Source organism: Sinohyriopsis cumingii, chromosome 6 (assembly GCF_028554795.1).
Source record: "Sinohyriopsis cumingii isolate HCF-2022 chromosome 6, ASM2855479v2, whole genome shotgun sequence".
NCBI lineage: Eukaryota > Metazoa > Mollusca > Bivalvia > Unionida > Unionidae > Sinohyriopsis > Sinohyriopsis cumingii.
The window spans coordinates 92,515,693-92,535,104 of NC_142966.1; the positions used below are offsets into that span (position 1 = coordinate 92,515,693).

Below are 19,412 nucleotides of genomic sequence, written 5' to 3' on the forward strand. Positions count from 1 at the left end.
GATGCATATATATAGTCAGATTTGTAAATATTGTTGCCTCTTTCATGTATATATTTCATTTTAGTCTATAACTGAGATATGTTCATTTTAACTCAAAGATAGAGAGAGCAACTGCATTGGCATATATTTTGTTATTAAGATTTTAGGACTGAATTCATTCGTTATAGTTAAGTTATATCGAGAAATCATTCTGACATTACGTCTTTGGACATGCTATATAGAGTAGATATTATTGAGTACCCTTTCACTCGATAGATCTCAGTTTATTGCAGTGGTTTCTCGAAGACGGCTCAGTGAGAACTTAATTGGAAACAGAAACAAATAATTCATTAAGTTGTTCATCGATATCGCATTTACTGAGATCATTAGCTTTAGGCAACAAAAATAAATCCAGATAGGTGGAACATCTTAAAAACTAAGAAATTTATAAATACTTTTAGCAAAGATATTATTGTGAGGGGAGGAGACTTTTGTTGATCTCTAAGTTATATATTACTTTCTAAATATTGTAAAAAATAAGACCTGTCTCTAAGGTCCTTATCTTCCACTATTTCTTGGGTATAACAAAATAGAAGAAAACAGAACACAGACATACACACAGAGGAAATCATTATTTATCAACTATTTAGTCTTGGCTGGATCATGTGTGTTTCAGACATATTTGAAGGTAGAGTATTAGCTTAGAAGTCACTTGTCTTTATCCGTAATGCACTCAAAATGAAATAAACATTGCGTCTTTTTGATAATTGCAATTGACAGACTTCATATTTTCCCAAAAGTATGATTTCAAATATTCAATGACAGAACAGAAACACACTTGCAGATGTCTACAAGCTTCTCCCTCGCTATTTCAATCCGATGTACTGCCTGTAAAATTTGCACAGATGATTCCAGTCCATAATCACGAAATTTTGTTGAAACAACAAGCATACCAAAATCTATTATTTCGAGATCAAATGGAAAAGTTGTTGCAATGTGTACTCATTCACAATATGAATCAATATTTCAATTTTAAGTAGACCGAAACGCCATTTTCTTACACAAATTATGTCTAGCGCGCGACCAAGCTCAAATTTATCTGGACGGAGTTATGTGCGCATTATTAATTTTGTTGTTGTGCGATGATGCATCAGCGCTTGTGTATTTAGTTTGGAATACGGCATAAACTGAATTACTTTATTTCTTGTAGTGTAATTTGTTTATATAATTAAGCCTAAGGTACAATAATAACAATGACCATATAATAAAAAGGTTACTTCATTTGTATGGGAAAATATGAACTCGTTTTGTCGGATGGATATACTGTACTTCTAAGGTCGTGCAGTATTCCATTTGAAAAACTCGTTCATATTTTCCCATACAAATGCAGTAACCTATAACTCTGAACGAGTTCACGATATCTTTTGCATCCCTGTGTCGGTGGTGGGCATACTGGGTAAGCAGGATTGTATTTTTTAGGAATTTACTGTGCCTTTATCTCCTTGTTTACATACTAATACATGTCAGGGATTATACATTTCACAGAAAGACAACAATCGAAATTGCCGACGAATTTTATACTCAGCGTATGACATACATCGAAATTCTCTGTGAGAAAGGTCTGGTATTATCATGTACTCCTGATATTATTTCTGAAATGATGACCTGACATTTGTATTGCATGTATCCATGGGAGACCTGTACGTTTCATAAAACTCAAGAATGTCCATGCCATTCTCTGCATCGTTTCCACCAGCACCAGTTATGATGGTATAATATCGTGTCGAATTCGTACCTGAATACAAATTTGTTTGAGATGCAATCATGACTTCAGCAAGTATTCAAGATTAGTCGTCAGATTCAGCCTCGAAATCAAACTCCTTTTAAATACCGATCAACCTTTTAGAAGTGTTTTCTTATGTGAATTCACTCTTAAATTATAATTCTCTCCACAAAAAAGAACTGTCAGCGCTTGCTTTGACTTTATACAGTATATTCTCTACCATAAACTAGGTTCATGTGTAAACGATAATGACCATATCCGCTAAGACCGCTAAGACCTGGATCTATGAAGTTTGTTTGGACTAATCAAGAGAATCAAAGACCTTGATCTGCCGGAGCACAATGCTTCTTAATTTCAGCCACATCTGAACGCATCTGTTTCAGGTCCTCTTCAACGCTGTCCATTCTTGAAAGAATGTCGCTTGATGAAGACTTCTGGATGTCTTGAATTTCTGTTTTTATTTCCTCTTCAAAAGTTGTGTCCCCGCATATCTTGCTGAGATCAGTCAGAGTGGTTGTAATCCTTGCCCACATGGACTGGAAATCACTGACACCTAGCCTTGTTGAATTCGCGTGCATTATTGTGTTTCTGTCGCTTCGCAAATCGACCACACGCTGTTTCTCTGTCTGACCTAGGGCAGGGACAATGTTATTAAGGAGAGCAGAAAGCAAAGTAATGTCATACCGTCTTATGTCTGTATCACCACCCTGCGGAAACATGATGTTAATTTGAGACTGATTCAATACCTTCTTCTTTTTCAGCTCAGAAATGATCTGTGCGTAGTTGTTTAGGTACTGATCGAGAGAGCAATGTGGATTGACGGCGTAGTAATGCAGAAGCCGTCGCAAAATTTTGGTACCAACATCAACCACCACGGAGTAAATTCTCATGAAGCGGTCCGTAGCAAGAGTTGACTGCGTCGTTAGTACATTCTTTGGCACTGTGGAAATATTCATCGTTAGGATAACATTTAAAATACTCTATAACGATTGTTCTGTCTTAAATTATTTGATTTGTGGCTTTGTGAGCAAGACGTATCACCATGAGAACTCTCTCTCTCTTTCTCTCTCTCTCTCTCACAAACACACACACACACACACACACACACACACACACACGCACACACACACACACACACACACACACACACACACACACACACACACGCACGTGTGTATGTGTGTGAACAAACATATCAAAAACATCATTTTCAGCGATACTTTCCTTTCTACAAAATGTCACACATCTTTGATTTTCGTTTTGGGTAAAATATCTTGCTTTCCAGTAGAATTATGGGTGTGCGTGATATTAACATCAAACACGGAGGATCTAATCATTCATGGCCTTGAAAGGATAGCGGTGAATACATACAATTTCAAAAGTTGTATCCGAACCATGACAATACTTTCCTTCATACATTTTGATCATACAATGATTTTAAACACAAGGACAGAACAAGGTATAAATAATAATTCGTTTCGAGGATGAACATGTAAGGAAGAAATGATTGATGTAACATGCTTTTACATGACGTAATAACGGCAGGAAAAGCCAAAATGAGAAAGTGTTATTAATTTTACATCTATTATAATCAATGTGGTCGATAATTTATAACATGTTCACCAACTTAATATGATATCGTACGCTGAAAATAAATATTGGAGAAATGCTATATATTGTATATCTTAATTCGAAATTATCATAGAACTCTAGTATATTAAGTTTTCTGATGGATATGTGATAAATTACCAACGGTTTTGACATGAATTTATATAAACTTTCGTTAATCTAATTTTATTCGAAAGTTCTACTAAACCTTTTAGCAATGATTTGGAACTAGATCTTTATAGAAAATAAATGAATCATTGTAAAATATACTTACGCTGGGCATCATTTGCCTAGAATGTAAACAGAAAAATCTAATATGATATATTTAAGAGCAATGCCGACTTTATCTGTCTATGTTTCTACTTTATCCGATTAATTACATTCCATATGATGAAATACTATAGTTTACAATCATATTTTATTTTACAGGCACTTTAGGTTGGATGTCAATGATCGATTATTGATATACCAATTACTGTTTGTTAATAGCATATATACTTAGAAAGAGTAAACAGTATTACCTCCACACACTAGAAAAACAAAACAACAGCCTCTAAACATTAATGTAACCAGATATGTGCACTAGATTAAAATGTAGGCCACTTTTAACTATCCAATGGTAAATGTATTACTCAGCTATTGGCTCTAAAAAGAAAAGAAATGAGATCAACAAATCCATTGTTGTTCAAATCCAAATTAAATGATGAGTGACTAGTTAACTTCTGATGTCCATTATGTTTGGATAACATGCATTTCCTCACTGTAGAATAAAAGCAAACGTCAATCCATTTTCACTTGTAATTCGATATATTGGCATTAAAAAATTATACTTTTAGTTGTCTACCACATGTGTAGTTTGCTAAATCGTGCTTACAAGGTGTTGTCCAAAAGTGTGAAAATATTACAGACTATCTGTAATGGAATGAAAATCGAAGAATAATATTAATTTAAGATCGTGATGAATTCTTGAGATTTTTTGTTCAATATGGACTAGTGATATTACTCAAAATTGATTCAGAAAGGACATATGGATACACGACACACCAGCAAAACAATATGACACCTTCCTATAGTACAATCGAGGTACAACTATTATTCCAAAATTAGTTTTAATGGGTAGTGTCAAAGCAGAAATCATGCATTACGTTCACATTATCCTTTACAATTCTGAAACGATGTGAAAATCATCATACAACTCTCAGATTAAACTATATTCAATTTTAATCTTGGTTTTGGGGTCGAACGGGCTCGTAAATATTGATTGGAAACTGATATTGTAGTTCTAAAATTAAAGAAATGAAATCACAAGAACAATAGTTACCTCCCAGAACTGAAGAAGCTCACTTGATTCAAGCAGATGAATCCCTTTGTGTCCACTACATCTGACCTCTTCATTGTCACAGAGAGAGCTAATAGTGTGCAATCCTTCATTACTCTGCGGAGCTGATTTGTCGCATTTAATGCAGACCTCGAATTCAGAATTGGGACACATGCATGATGCAATTTCAGACAGTGTTGTTTGCAAATAGTCTCTCGTTTTAATGCAAAGCGATTTGTCAGGGTACGCCCTCTTGCTAAATCTGATCATTATGACGTTGATGACGTAGTCATTCAAGGAGAGTATCAGATTGTGGCACTCATTGAGCTCGAACACACAAAACCCGCTGAAAAGAAAATACCTGTCTCCCTCCTTAGCTGGTGACCACTTGGATATACAGGAAGCAAGGAGGCGGTGAAACACACCTACATGAATGAACTTTGTCTTGGACTTAAAGCAAAGAGTGGATGTCTTTTTCACATCATCGCGTTCTCCTAGTTCCTTCGCATCTTCAGTTGCGGTCTTGTGAACCATACATGGAACCCAGTAATAGTCATCCTAACAAAACATAAGAATCATTTTAATAATGTAATTATTCTTTCATTGTATATTCAATTTCTATGGTAATTTTACTTTTTGTACCTATTCTCCCAAATAGTTCTATCTCAATATTGAAATCTAAGCGTATTAAAATACGTTAAGAGAACAGTCTTGATGTATTGCACTTCCTCAGTATCATTTTCATACTTTTAATCGTATGATAGCTTTTGTTCTACGTAATGAAGGTAAAAGCAAAATATGAGCTATAGACTAGATTAAGTCTCTTATATGCTTAAACCTGTATTGCCTTTTTACCTTTAGAATAATGTTTAATTTTACTATCCTTTAAAACTGAATTACGATCTCTTACAAAGTATAACTTAAATAAAAACAATTCAATAAATTGGTATATAAATTGTTAACTAATATGACAATATTGTTCTCATAACTTACAGCAGTCTAATTGGATGTCCTCATTTAATTATAAACTAGATCGTTTCTATGGTCTATTAAATATCTAGTAACCATGGTATTATATAATAAAATTATTATTAAGAAGATTCATTGATAAAGAGATTTTACTGTTAATATGCACTGTGTCTAGATGAACGTTTTGACTTTTGACTGTGTTTCAAATACGTCTAGAGTAGAACTGGTAATACGCAGGAAATAAATCGTGTGACATAGACAATGTGATCAGGCGAGAAGATATGCTTGACTATTTGTTTTGCCATCATCGAGGTAGTTATAGGTGGGTTGTGTCTGCCTGTATTTGTTTCAAGACCTTTGTACCAGTTTTATCTCACGTACTTGACGAACTATGCCGAGGTGACTCATTTAAAATAATTTTCATTTTTTGTTACATTTTTTTTGTGAGTAATACAAAATCATGTCATGACGTTGTCTCAGTTTTGGATTTTTAACTAGGGAAGGCTGTAGAAACTCCACAAGGTGACCAACACAGACATAAAGAACACATGCCATATGCAACTTTAGACAGTGCCCTATTCATACCGTTTGTTTGATTTGTTGGCTTTAGCGCCTGTAGCCAACTTTTAGGCGGCATTTTGTGTAGAATTCGTAGATGTGAGTCCGTTCGATGATGAGCTATTAGGGTTCTCCCAGCGTTTGCCAGAGGCAGAGCGATCATAGAGGTTTTAAGCAGTTGACGCTTGACGGTGTGCTAATAAATGTATAAAATACTATTCTAAACGAGCATCTTGAGTGCCGATATTGACTCGGGCAGGAAGTCTGGAACGACACTCACTGTCATTAGTGATGTTGGGTTACAACTTAATAGTGCCAGAGCGGCTGATGAGGAAGTTCCGCGAGCTTGTGCTGACAATGGCCCGGTCAAGAATTACACGGTCAGAGTTCCAATCGGACGATATTTACACTTAACTTACGGACACCTTCTAAAGGAGCGCTCCTACTGCCAGATATACAATGACAAAGCGAGTACTAAAAGTCGGGATCGTTGATCTTTGAAGCAAGCAGAAAGGAGGAGGCATACAGTTGCACAATATCCAAGAACAATACAGGCTAATCAAACTTATGCAGGTGCCATCGAAGATTTTGTTGGACTTCGAGGCGTTGAACATGCCGATTGAAAGTCCTATCCTCAATCCAGCTAATAGCAGTATATTTAGCAACTCCAATTGAAAGCCTTGCAGTTTCTCCTGAGTCTTTATCGGGAGAGAAGGAGTCATTTTTCCACCTGTGATCTATATGGGTTAAAACTTCTTTGTAAGGATTATACAGTACTTGAAGCTACACTAAACAAACATTTCAGTCATCAAACTCAATATTTTGGGATACGACGATCTTGTGGGAGACGGACATGGCATCGCGCGAGGAGGACAAGGTTATTACAAAAGCGCTTATAAACACATACCTTTATAAATCGGCCAGCTCCAGTTCATGGACGAAATATAGTTTATATCATTGAGCCTGAATTAGTTGGCGAAAGGGGCCGGGGTAAACCTCTTTAGAATAGCGGACTGCAACATCAATGACAGGAATTCCTTTTTATATACCTCTACGAGAATAGGAGCCGCTATACTAAGTTTGAGGCCTTTTGTCAAGGCTCATGACAGAGGAAATAACCAAACACAACTACAAGCATGCACAAAATCTGTGCAATACCTTTGGGTGTCAGCTAATTCTAGCAGATCTTTTCGATGCCTTTGACGAGGTGGTGTAGGATTGCTGCGGTCTCGAGCGATGCAACTATTTCCTATTTGCCTTCCATGAGGAGAATGAAGTTCGCTGCGCAGCTATGAGGAGCACAACCTCGAGATAGACGTTGAATGCCCACCAGAGTTACACAATATGTTCAACGAGTGTTCATTTTCTTCAAAAAAAAACATGAAGGTGGTTGCAAACGTTCTTGGAGACTACAAGAAATACATGGTAAACAATTTGGTGGTGGTGGTAGGGCAGGATGGGGGCAAACTAGTCCCCAACCGCCAGAAAAAGAAAACATAACATGTTACATTACATCAACATTTAGTGCAACGAAGAAATGGACCTACAAGTAACAAGAATTTACTGCGTTACCGCCTTGCAAAAATGATGTAATCGGTCACATAAATTGAGGCAAACATCAACCTACGGACCTATTGGAAACACCATTTTCGGAGAACTTTAAGTAGTTTATGAACCATTGCGAAGTTTGTCGAAAGAAGTGGAAACCTCAGAAAGAGGACCAGGTTAAGGTTGGTGCATACCTTCGACCTTTTAACAGATCCAAGTTTCCCCTGACGAAAATTTTTATGACATTACGCATCCATAGCGCCACGAAGATCCTAAAACGGATCAGACCTGTCTTCACTGGAATTGCTATTCTTGATCTTTTAAATCTTTTGCTGTACAAATTTTTCTTCAGGAGATAAATCCATGATATGACTAAAACTCGCTCCGGCTGTATACAGGAACTAACAATCTGATGGTCCATATTAGAACACCAGACGTTTACGCGCACATGGCGAAAGAAGCATCCATATATTAAACACGACCGACAACCCCAAAGTCCATCTCCTGTACAGCGCAAAAACCAATATATTTATGGAACAGATTAACAAGGAATTACCAGGAATGCTTGTTTCGAAGTTCGTTGTCGTCCGTACAAAGGTGTACTGTGCCCTTGTTGTACGGTGTAGGCGCCAGACAAAGATGTCAAATAAAGCAAAAGGAGTTTCTCGGCCCGTCGTGAAAAATCATGAAGAAAAACAATGTCAAGGATTCCTTACTTAGCCTCCAGGAATACAGGTGCGAAATGACTACCCTACGAAATAAAGGGCTTATATGAAGAATTAATGTAGCAAAATAGAACAGTCAGTCACCATTGGACACGAAATTTGGATTGCCCCAAACGGCGAAACTACAAATGAGTTAGGTCAAGTGCATGGCGGCAGCCGTTGCCACACTTGTGGATGCAGACATTTGAACACCTGTGCAGACGATTTGGAGCTCTTTGTGGATGAACTATCTTTCACATATTAGTCTGCTGCCCATTGTAATCATACTTGTACGAAAAGCCAAAAATATTGATTGACCCTGTAGGGCCAGTTATCAGTTGATGTTTTCGTTCTAGCTTGCTAGGCTTGTAAAGGTACCGCAAAAGGTCTTCGGGCTCTATGTGCGTGGAGAGACAAGAGAAGATCACACGTAATCGGTGTGTAGTCATACTATTTAACGTATGTTTCAGAGTTTGAAGTCCTAGCTGCTATTTTTCTAAAATAGTTGTTTCAATTTGACAAACAAACTTCGCGAACCTTCTTTGCCTTTTTCTTCTTGTAAACAGACCTCAACATGACGTGTTGCCCGCATCTGATGAAAATGTATTTGGCAACGATACCTCATGGCGGAGTTATTGCGTGACTTTCAAAAGAGCTTTTATGCAGATGACAGTATACTCCCATGCAGGATCTGCTACGTTTATATTCCTCTTACCCTCAGCTATTCGTAGTACGTTTTACAGAGCAGAATTTTGCGCATACTAGCAGTAAAATAATTTTCGTATTGATGGGATTTACCGTTTCTAATACTCTCAAGCTGGGAAAACCTATTCTCCAAATCACGTTGAAAATCCCGAATGGTCGGCCTTTCGGCTAATTGGTTTTGAAAACAGGGTAAAGGGAAACAAAAGACGTTTTCGACCCTATCAAATATAAAAACGGAAATAAGTTTTCCACCAGGATGCCGAAGTGGGTGTAAAATAACTGAGCCCGCCGTTTTGGTGCTTCCTCTGTTGTGGCGTAATTAGGCCACATCGGGCCTAAAACAAGATTATGTGGGCGAAAGCCACAATCAGTCAAATTGGGCTCAAATGCCAAAAACAACGTATGCCATCTGCTTAAACTTTAAGTGTTTAATGTAACTTTCACAGGACAATCATAGTGCAGACAGAACCCAAGCCTATGTCAGAATTGTCTTGCATATATATATAATACAGAACAGTCAAAGACTTGAAATGATATTACATTGTTAGAGATGTATTTATGTTGATATTGCACACATATGAAGGTACTATATGCTATTGTCTTTGACATAAAGCAATCTGCATTCATATCTGCTAAGCACATTAGTCCGTCTGGAATGTTTAAAATGTAAGGTAATATTATTTGAAGTGTCTGTAAATGATAAGGATTTGGCAACTAATCAAATAAATTATTTCAGCTCTGTTGCATATAAGTAAACAACCTCGAAAGGATTTTCTGTTCTAGTAATTTGTTAAACATATCCATCCTGCTTCATTATCTTTTCATATTCATGACACTTTGCTTGCTGTGAGTGAATAACGAATATATTGCATTGCGAATGTGAAAAATTTACTATTTTCAAGAGTGACGAAAATACTAAATTCATTATACAACAAAAAATAGTTTGCGTTTATTTTATTTTATTATCTTCGCTAGCAAACCACTATAATGGCAATGTCACATTTTTACCCGCGCGATGAAAATATTTTGTAACATATTGATCATTTTCAATTCAATGTAAGAAGGCACTCACTTGGATGAAAGAAATGAAAATAAATGGAAACAAGAATTTCAGTTTTGTAGTGGTAGTGTAACCAAATTTTTTCACATGTCCATTTGACATAACATTATTGCAAAAAGAGTGTCATAACAAAAGTTGAAAGTGTTTTCAGTGTCTATTGAAAAAAGTTCTTAAATTAACAGGATATTGATGGGTACATTTTTAATCCATGAAATCATGGAGAAACGTGGACCAAAATGGCGGTATTTCTCTGTCACTTCATGAATAGTATGGGCTGTTTTTCTCAATTCAATTCGCTGTGTTATTATACTATCTCTTAGGGTATTTACGACATTATTAATCATACACATGGCTTAAAATGAAGGTGCTTATCATATTATGGTACTGATTCCCTGCTGAGGACGTAAAATACATTGATTGAAAGGCCTTGCCGTTTGTCAGAGAGAGAGAGAGATAGTTGGGGAGAGAGAGAGAGAGAGAGAGAGAGAGAGAGAGAGTTTGTGTGTGTATGAGCGTTTATACCTGTTGGTTTCCCCCATCGGTTTTACGAGGCTTCGCAATGATGTTTAGCTTTACCATCAAGTCCAACAGATGCTGTTGATTGTCACGGTAATCAGAGTGTTGTGACCACAGCACATCTTTAAATGTAATAATGAAAACAAGAGATTAATCTAGCAAGTTGCCAGGTAAATAAATGTTGTTACAAGAAATACAAATAATATGAGATACCTATAAGCATACATTAGGATATTTTCAAAACAAAACAAAATTGATGTTCATTTATGGATAGATTTTTCCGTTGTAGGATATGTGATTGAACACTGCATGTTTCCAAATATTTACCAGAATGACATTTTCATCCAACATGTGTAGCAATATAAATTCCGTATAATATTTGAGTGTGGAACATTGTCTTTAATGTCATCAAATTAACACATGGTATTTTATATGTATTTTTCAGCTGTCATATTTTCCATTATGCTTCTAGGGGATCTATTTTAAATAATCCATGAGAACGTTGCACTGGACATTACATTAGTATATCAATAAGCAGACACCATGTGTCTATCCAGATTACCATTCTCAATTCCATGATCTTTATTTCACGAAGAGTTTGATACTACGCTGCTTTAATTATAAAAAAAAATCCGTTGCTTATCTTGTGAACATCATGCGTGTGAAAATTTGAATGAGTTATTACGACATTATGGTCTTAAACTTAGTAACAGATAAATCAAATCCAAACAATTTAGTAAAATTTGACAAACACGTTTTCCGCTGGAATACAAAGTGAAAATTTAAAGGATCTTACAATATTGTGATATTGTGAATAAAATTTGAAATAGTCCTAAACGTTCTATCACGAGTCCAAAAGTACATTGTTTCAAATGAATTAAAGTATGGCAAATGCTGATATGCCAATAGCCTTTAATGATCTGCTGTGCCAAAAGTCATCATGTATCACAATGATATAATCCAAATCAACTAACAATGCTTTTAGCAAGGGAAATTACAAATAGAAATTGATATAGTTGTTTGCTTCAGTACTTTATATAAGAATCTAAGACACAGTAAGACCGCCAGAATGTGGGTCATTTTCCTTTCAATTTTTAAACATGATTTCTTATAGAATATTCTAAGGCTAGACCTTGAACTCTATTATCAGTAAACAACATGACACAAACCTGTACACCTTCTGGAACTTTCTAAGGCCAAAATGCCATATCAATATGGTTACACTGTCTAAAAGTATAATCTAAATCATGGAAAAGCGTTAGCTTAGTAATATATTGCTACAACTGACCTTTACAATATTCGATCATGGACAAACGTTGAACACACAATACAGATATGCATAACAACTCCCCCCATAAAAAAGATTCATACAATAAAGCTTTCTATATATATAGTACACTGTTTTCGTCTGGCTGTATATGCGAACTGTCTGGTCCAGATTGTTTAACATTTATGAAATCCGCCAAATGGTTACACGAAAGTTACTGCAGTCCGATTGAATTTTATGAGTTACATCATCACTGAATGGAACAGGTACATTTAGACTGTTTGAATGATTAGCTGGCTATCTCCATTAAAACACTCCTCTAACATGATTTATATGGCAAAGTTGTTTCTGTTTCCGCCTCACAGGTGTGTTAATTGAAGCGACTTAGTTTCGTTTTAGTTGTATAAGGACAATACAATTTAGTCACAATAGAATGTAATGGTATGGACAAGAAAGCCAGAACTTATATCTCCGGGCTGAAAACTTTTTAATTTGTATTGTTGTCATATCTTAATTTCATTTTTGACTGAGTAGAGTGATGATTAGTTCTAGCTACTTCACAAGCCATTGATAACTTATATTTGAATGAACATCCTCGCCCTCATTTTTACCTTATATCAAATCAATATGACCGATTCTTCCAAGTTTGCTGAAATCTTTCCAAAGCTTTATGATATTCAAGAGGATAGGCAGAAAATCTAATCTGTAGGATGCCTAATTCACTCATAACTTGCTGAACAATCATAGACATACAATTTGGCTCTAGATCAGACTGGATATATTTTAAAGAAGTAATATATAAACTTTCGACATGAATGGTTGATAATTCTCCGCAATAAAATCATACTGGAGATTGTTTCAACCGCCCAGTTCAATACAAGACCGTGACCCTGACCTCATCGAAATAAAAATGTTTGGAATATTTATGTCTTTATTATGTTGCTTATTTTTCAATCTTTAACAGTTAGAAATGATCTACCTCTTATTCAGTCAACGAGTGCACGATATAAGGATTTTTATTAGCCTTATCAAAAGTTTAATTCCTAACAGTTGTGCAATATTGAAAGTTGGACGTACTCACATGCGAATGAGATGATTATCTTACTAGGGTAGGTCTTGATGTCACGACGGAAGGAGTTATTGAACTCTTCAAGTTATATGAGATGTTTGATGTTATCATAACCTAAATCAATCTTCAATCAATCTTCTTCTTTCAGCACCACCTTTCAAATAGTTGTAGTATTCTCCGTAGTAAATGCGACATGTTATTGCCGAGTTTCATTTCTACAATTCCTAAACCTCTATTAATATGCCTCAGATACCAACACACAGCCCTTCAATATGCAATACTTAACCACATCATAAGCATAACCTTCACGCACCGATTTGCGAATAAGTAATCGTTGCAGTTTTAGGTTTTCAGCAATTTTCTTGCAATGAGGAAAATATTTATCTAAAATGCTTTTTGAGTTGGAACTTAATGCAGGAATGATTGTTTTCACTTTCTTTGGAACCGTTGACAAAATTTAAGACAGAATAAGACTTCCTCGATGTGGGTGATTTGCCCATCAAGTTTGTAAGGAACATTGAAAGTCTAAACCTAGAATCTAAATATCTATAAACATCTTTTTATAACTTTCAAGCAAGACAAAATGCAGGTACACCTTATAGTTCATTCTCAGGTCAAAAGCCCATGTAGAGATGTTTACCTTATCTTAAGGTATACATGTACTATCATGGAAAATGTTAGCTATTCAATATATTGTTAATAAATGACCCTTACAATCTACACTCATGTACGAAAGTAAAACACAAAATATAGATATACGTAACAGGGTTAGAATGTACATATGTGCAAATGTATATACTGACATTCAGAAAATAAGATATTTTACATCGGCATATATTTACTATACCTAGTAGCCTTTTCGCGAGGCGTCCTGTGTCCCTAAAGTTGCACCAATCTTTCAACAGCTCAGGATATATCTTCACAATATGTTCTGATGCTATCAACACTTTTAACCCATTGATCAACCATTCTGGGTGAAGTACTATTTTGCTTCTAAGTTTCTCTGTGCTGTAAGTGCAATAAAATACACATATAATTTATTACCTGAGATTTTAACATCATTCACGTAATTTGGGGGTAGATTTGGTTTGTATCGTACAACGTAGAAAATTCTATGTTGGAATTGTTCGCTTGTTATACTGCGCACGATAAGCGAAAACAAATCTGGATAACATATATGAACAAATAACGATAAATCTCTTGGAAACTTTCATCTGCGAATTACCTTTCAGAATATTTCACCGAAAAATATGGGGAAAAATAGGTACAGACAAAAAATAGAAACAACAAGTTGAAATAATGAAATAAATGTTGGTCTGTAAGAGTGAAAATGCTAATCTGCAGTGTAAACACGTTTGAAGAAAGTGCATAGTGCTGTATATTGAACACTACGCAAGGATAACAATAAACACAAGTTTCACTGATATAGGTATGCAATCCGAGAAGATCCATTTAAGCTAGCTATCTTGTATACTCGTTAGGAAATCAATGACAAGTTTTCCCATGAAATAGTTCATAAGCATGCAGACTCATTCCCACGGATGGAACATCACATCTTGCAAGAAGCAGTTTAATTTATTATTACCAAATTTATACGTTTTTCTATGGAAAGGTCATTATCGAAATATGCATGACCTCTTTGAGTGTATAAACCTATATATTGCTCCGTAGTATATGCTGCCTGGGAGTCTCTTGGACTTGGAGAGATAGCAAGTTAAGAAGGAATGTGTTGACTTAACCTTTCAATGTAACTACTCTTCACCGAAAGTAATTATCCTGCAAATTCGCTAATTGTACAGATAATGCTCAACATAATTTAATCAATTATGGTGACCAGATCCAAAGGAAATATATAATAACATCATGTGTGACCAATAAGACAATTTCGTTCTAATACATGATATATCCATGTTTTTTTGTTGCACTTCTTTCCTTTTCCGAACATATCGAGATTAAGCTCATAGTTTTGAAATTATTTTCCTAATTTCCACGTTCTTGATGCCTTTCTTTAAAAGAGGTTATATAACTCTCAACCACACTCCAAGTTTGTATAGTCTATATTTGTAATATTTAAAAAAAAATAATGGTCATTGTGAAATATCGCATTACTCGTATATCAAGATATTTACAAGGTCCACTATATTTATGCACAAATCACGTTAAACATATTTTCGTCTGAGTAGAAAATGTGAAAATGGCGAGCAATTAGGATGACAATATTGCAAATGCTTGAGGCACTCATGCAACAGCTCTGGAAAAAGGACAGTAATGCCTACAAGTCTGATGGATCTGTGGGGAGGGATGCATGGCTAGGATAATATCCACACTGTACGACTGAAATGCTCTGTCACTGCACGGATTAACAGAGTGATGTGCTAGGAATGAATTGGAGCTTGTGATGATTGAACATAAAGGAACAGGGACCAGGGCGCTGTCTCTAGATAAAGATCCTAATCCGCTTGGTATACCAGAGCAACAAATGTAAAGGGAAGACGCACGTCTGCCGATGGTGCATATTATCTTAAGTCCGACCATTCTGTCAGAAACGTACACGAAAGACTGAAGCAATATAAGCGAAGAGCATCAACGTGTGTCCTTCTAGAAGTCAGGCAAAATCAGTATATGCTTTGATAACACGGAATTCAAATACACTGAACGTATTAGTGAAATATGTGAATAAGATATCTGTGACCCAGTAATATGATCTGGAGCACGAGAGGTGTGTTGCAATTTGACCAAAGCGTATTGCTGACGCTGTGCGCAAAAGATAAATGCGGGCATGGGAGCAATGGCAAAGTCACAGTTTGATAGACTTCATCATTTGATGAATCAGTCCATCTTTTACAAAACAATGAATCAGCTAATGGTGAGTATTATATCCGATCTGGTGAGACGGGAAATCTAGAATCATTTAGGACGTGCTACCAGAAAGAAGGTATATCGGCCGCTGAACATGGATTCTAAACCTATCTAAGACGATGAGCATCTTTAGCGACCACTCAGGGTCTGTGGCGTTGGCCACTTTACCGCCTCATATATGTAACGCACAGGTATATTTGAGATCAGGCCTTGCTTTTCCAAAAACAGACGTAGCTAACCCCACTGCTATTAACGAATGGCTTCTAATTTGTGAGCACATCCACTGATAGAGGCCATAGCAGTAGGCAGCCACCAGTGGCTCTCAGTGCTACGTACTTTGCAATCTTACTTACGGAAAGCAATGTCTCCTGGATATAATGGTGCCCAAGAGCAGTTGGGCTAGAGTATAGCTTAACCGCTCTACAATACTCTGAGGATGATACTTGCCGCTCTCGCCAAGCCTAACACTCATGACGTGCTTGGCCAAGAGTTGTGACACGTTGCCCATAAACTCATGGTCAGAGTCATTATACAAGAGATTAGGCCACTTAATCGGCCCTTGAATGTTGATATCTGTCAGATAGTAGGCGACTTTGCACGCTTCATATATGGTTAAAGGATCGAGCTCCTTTTATGAAATGGAGCCCTCAGCCATGGCCATCACAAACTTGCGCTTGTTTCTTCGACCCTTCTCGTGTGGCAGAAACAAGAGTTTGGCTTGGAGAACCCTCATTTGTTGTTGATATATTAAACTGCGGGTTGAGGATTTTGTGAAATAATAGAATATACATCTTGAATATGGCACCATCTTTAAGACCTTGGTGATGTCTGCCATTTGCCTGACATTTGCCATACCCTTTTAGTAACTTCAAGGTCTCTTGTATATCGCCGTGAGCCTAGTCTCCATTATGGTTTTGTGTATTGTGGTTTCAGCAGTTAACCATGCTAGACACTTATGAGCTGTAAATGAGCAGCTTGCGCTCCAACTTGCTTTTTGAGTTGGCACACACATAGCCTGCACCTGCACAAGACGAGGTACTTGAGGAAAGTATACAACTGTATTTGCGCCTCGGCAGTTCTAAAAAGAAATAAAACGGGTAAAGGGTTAGATTGTTTCGTAGCAGGGTCACATTTGAAAGGCTAGATATATTTGTCATCCCCAGTAAGCGAGGGCATTTATAAATTAGAAATGTCTGTCTCGTCACCGATCTCTGGACCCTCGTCCGTACTCACTTGCAGACTTGCTAAGATCTTTGAACGTTCTTTTGATATGATGTTTGTCTGGCTTTCTCTCAGTTATCAATGCGTTCGGCCTGGGCAGTTTGGAGGTCTTCCATAGCCTTGTTGTGGCGAATGCGTTCTATGGTGGCTGCACGTATTTGCTCCATAGGGAAAAGAAAGTTTGAGCGAACTAATGCGAATAAATTAATAACTAATGCACTGTCTTTGTGACACATCTCATTTGTGCCATATCTACTTGCTGTGTATTTACATACTCGTATTTTGATGGGACCTCTCTGCGAGCAGAGCACGAACAGCTATGCGGTCTATACAAAATGTATTAACGCGCAGTAGAGAAGATGGACGATGTTTACGCAACATTAAGGGTTGTGCCTTTGGGTGCGTGTGTGCCATGTATTGGAATATTGTTAGCAATCATTGCTGCCTTCGTTGCAATTGCCTTTGAGATTAAAGCTTTAAGGTGTCGTATGATGTCTATGTTTGAGAATTTATCTACCAGTGACTATCAACGAAACCTAAAAATCACGACAAAATCTGCGTTTTGGCCGAATCAAAGTGACAAAATCTCATTCCATTCATATTAGACGCTACTTGACAACACCATCTCCGAAGATGAGTTCAGGTTTACAAAATATGATACCGAAAAAATCGGAAACAAGGGTTGCGTAACACAAATCATAGTCTTAGACTGTAATCGACGAAGCGTCACAATGAGTTGAAAGCGCGCGGAAGAGCTGAACCTGCGAGGAGCTCATGGGAAGCATCAGTACAATTTCATTCTAAGCTGTATTAGTTTCTTTCTCCAAAACAAATCACTGCTTGTTCGCCAGCTACGTTCAGTCGAAACGATATGATATCATCAACAGCTTTGCAGCCGTAATTATAGCATGGGTGGTAAGCTGTCTCCTAGCATTATGGTGATCCCTTTTATGTTAGAGTTAATTCATCAACCGGTTATATTTAGAACTGAACCAGATATCTTTAGAGCCTAACAAAATCGTGTAAGTGTTTTCACACTGATCTGTATGTTACACCGGTACTACCTTGGAGAAAAAAAAAATGACAAGTTAAAACTCTATACGGTATTTAGAAAGTTCCATGCCATGTCCAAGACGGAAATGCTGACATCATCTCGTTGAGATATCCACTTCTATTCAACAATTAGCATGAAAGTATCCAATAGTCTGGTACAGCACATGATTTACATATTGTTTATTTACTAAACCACATCTCTGATAATTAGCCACTGAAAACGCAACTATATCTCTTACTCGCAACCCGTGGTTTCTGTGGTATTGTCTGTGTTTCTCTTTCTACCTCTTTCTGTCCATTACGCACACACATACACATACGATGATCGATTGATTTCGAGTTGATTTCAGCAGCCCTGACAAAACTAACAAAGAATGAAATAGAAATGTTGGCTACACTTACAACTGCAGTCTCCTATTTGCGATAATAGCAAACCTCTCATGTCGTATAAGAGGGAATTTAAAACGCTGATTTCTTTTACATCGGTTGAACATTTGTGCTCATAATTTATAGATGTAATAAATAAAATTAGAGAGATAGAAATTCAATAAACCTAGTAAGACCAATAAAAGTTGTAAATATCAAATTGTTGACATAGGACAGCAGATTTAACTAATTATTCGTATTTATAGCGGAATGAAAGGATTGTTGTTGTTGATGGTTTAGGGTTTAACGCCATTTTTCAGCACAAGATAGGCTATACATGGCGGCCCGTATAACCGTTGGAGAAAGAACCCTGGAAAACCCAGGGAAGAACCACTGACCCACGAGAAGCTACTGGCAGGCTTTCCCATGTACACAGACTAGCCAATCCTTGGACTCGAACCCACGCAGATAGAGGTGAGATGGCAGTGATCCGGAACGGTGAGCGCTTTAGACCACTCGGCCACTCAGGGCCCCCGGAATGAAACTAAAACGCTAAAGTAATGCAATAGTATGAACGGAATTCACGTTGTATTGTTGTATAAATAAAACAATCGACATGAAATATAGCAAAAACCCTTGCGGCTCATATCAAAGGTTTCACAATTAAGTGATTATTAGTTAAGAGGCCCTAAGGTTAGCATTGCAACAACAGAAAGACTCAACATCATCATTATTAAGGAATTTTATATTGAGCAAAGCTAAAGAATTTAAGGAAAGTAAACCCCTGTATCCACTAGCATTTCGTCTCCAATGTGTACATCAGATTTAC

At 36.8% G+C, this 19,412-nt stretch overlaps 1 protein-coding gene across 1 annotated transcript in view; it reads right to left on the minus strand.

Moving 5' to 3' along the window:
* Nucleotides 1-1,349: 1,349 nt before the first annotated feature.
* Nucleotides 1,350-19,412, minus strand: part of LOC149797451 (uncharacterized) — a 59,427-nt gene continuing 41,364 nt past the window's right edge. Inside the window, exons 11-15 of the mRNA XM_089962264.1 lie at nt 13,932-14,092; nt 10,755-10,870; nt 4,692-5,246; nt 3,645-3,660; nt 1,350-2,702 (exon numbers count right to left, since the gene is read on the minus strand). Of these exons, the coding sequence (XP_089818390.1) occupies nt 2,077-2,702; nt 3,645-3,660; nt 4,692-5,246; nt 10,755-10,870; nt 13,932-14,092 (1,474 nt within the window). The 3' untranslated portion in view covers nt 1,350-2,076. The remainder of the gene's footprint in view (nt 2,703-3,644; nt 3,661-4,691; nt 5,247-10,754; nt 10,871-13,931; nt 14,093-19,412) is intronic.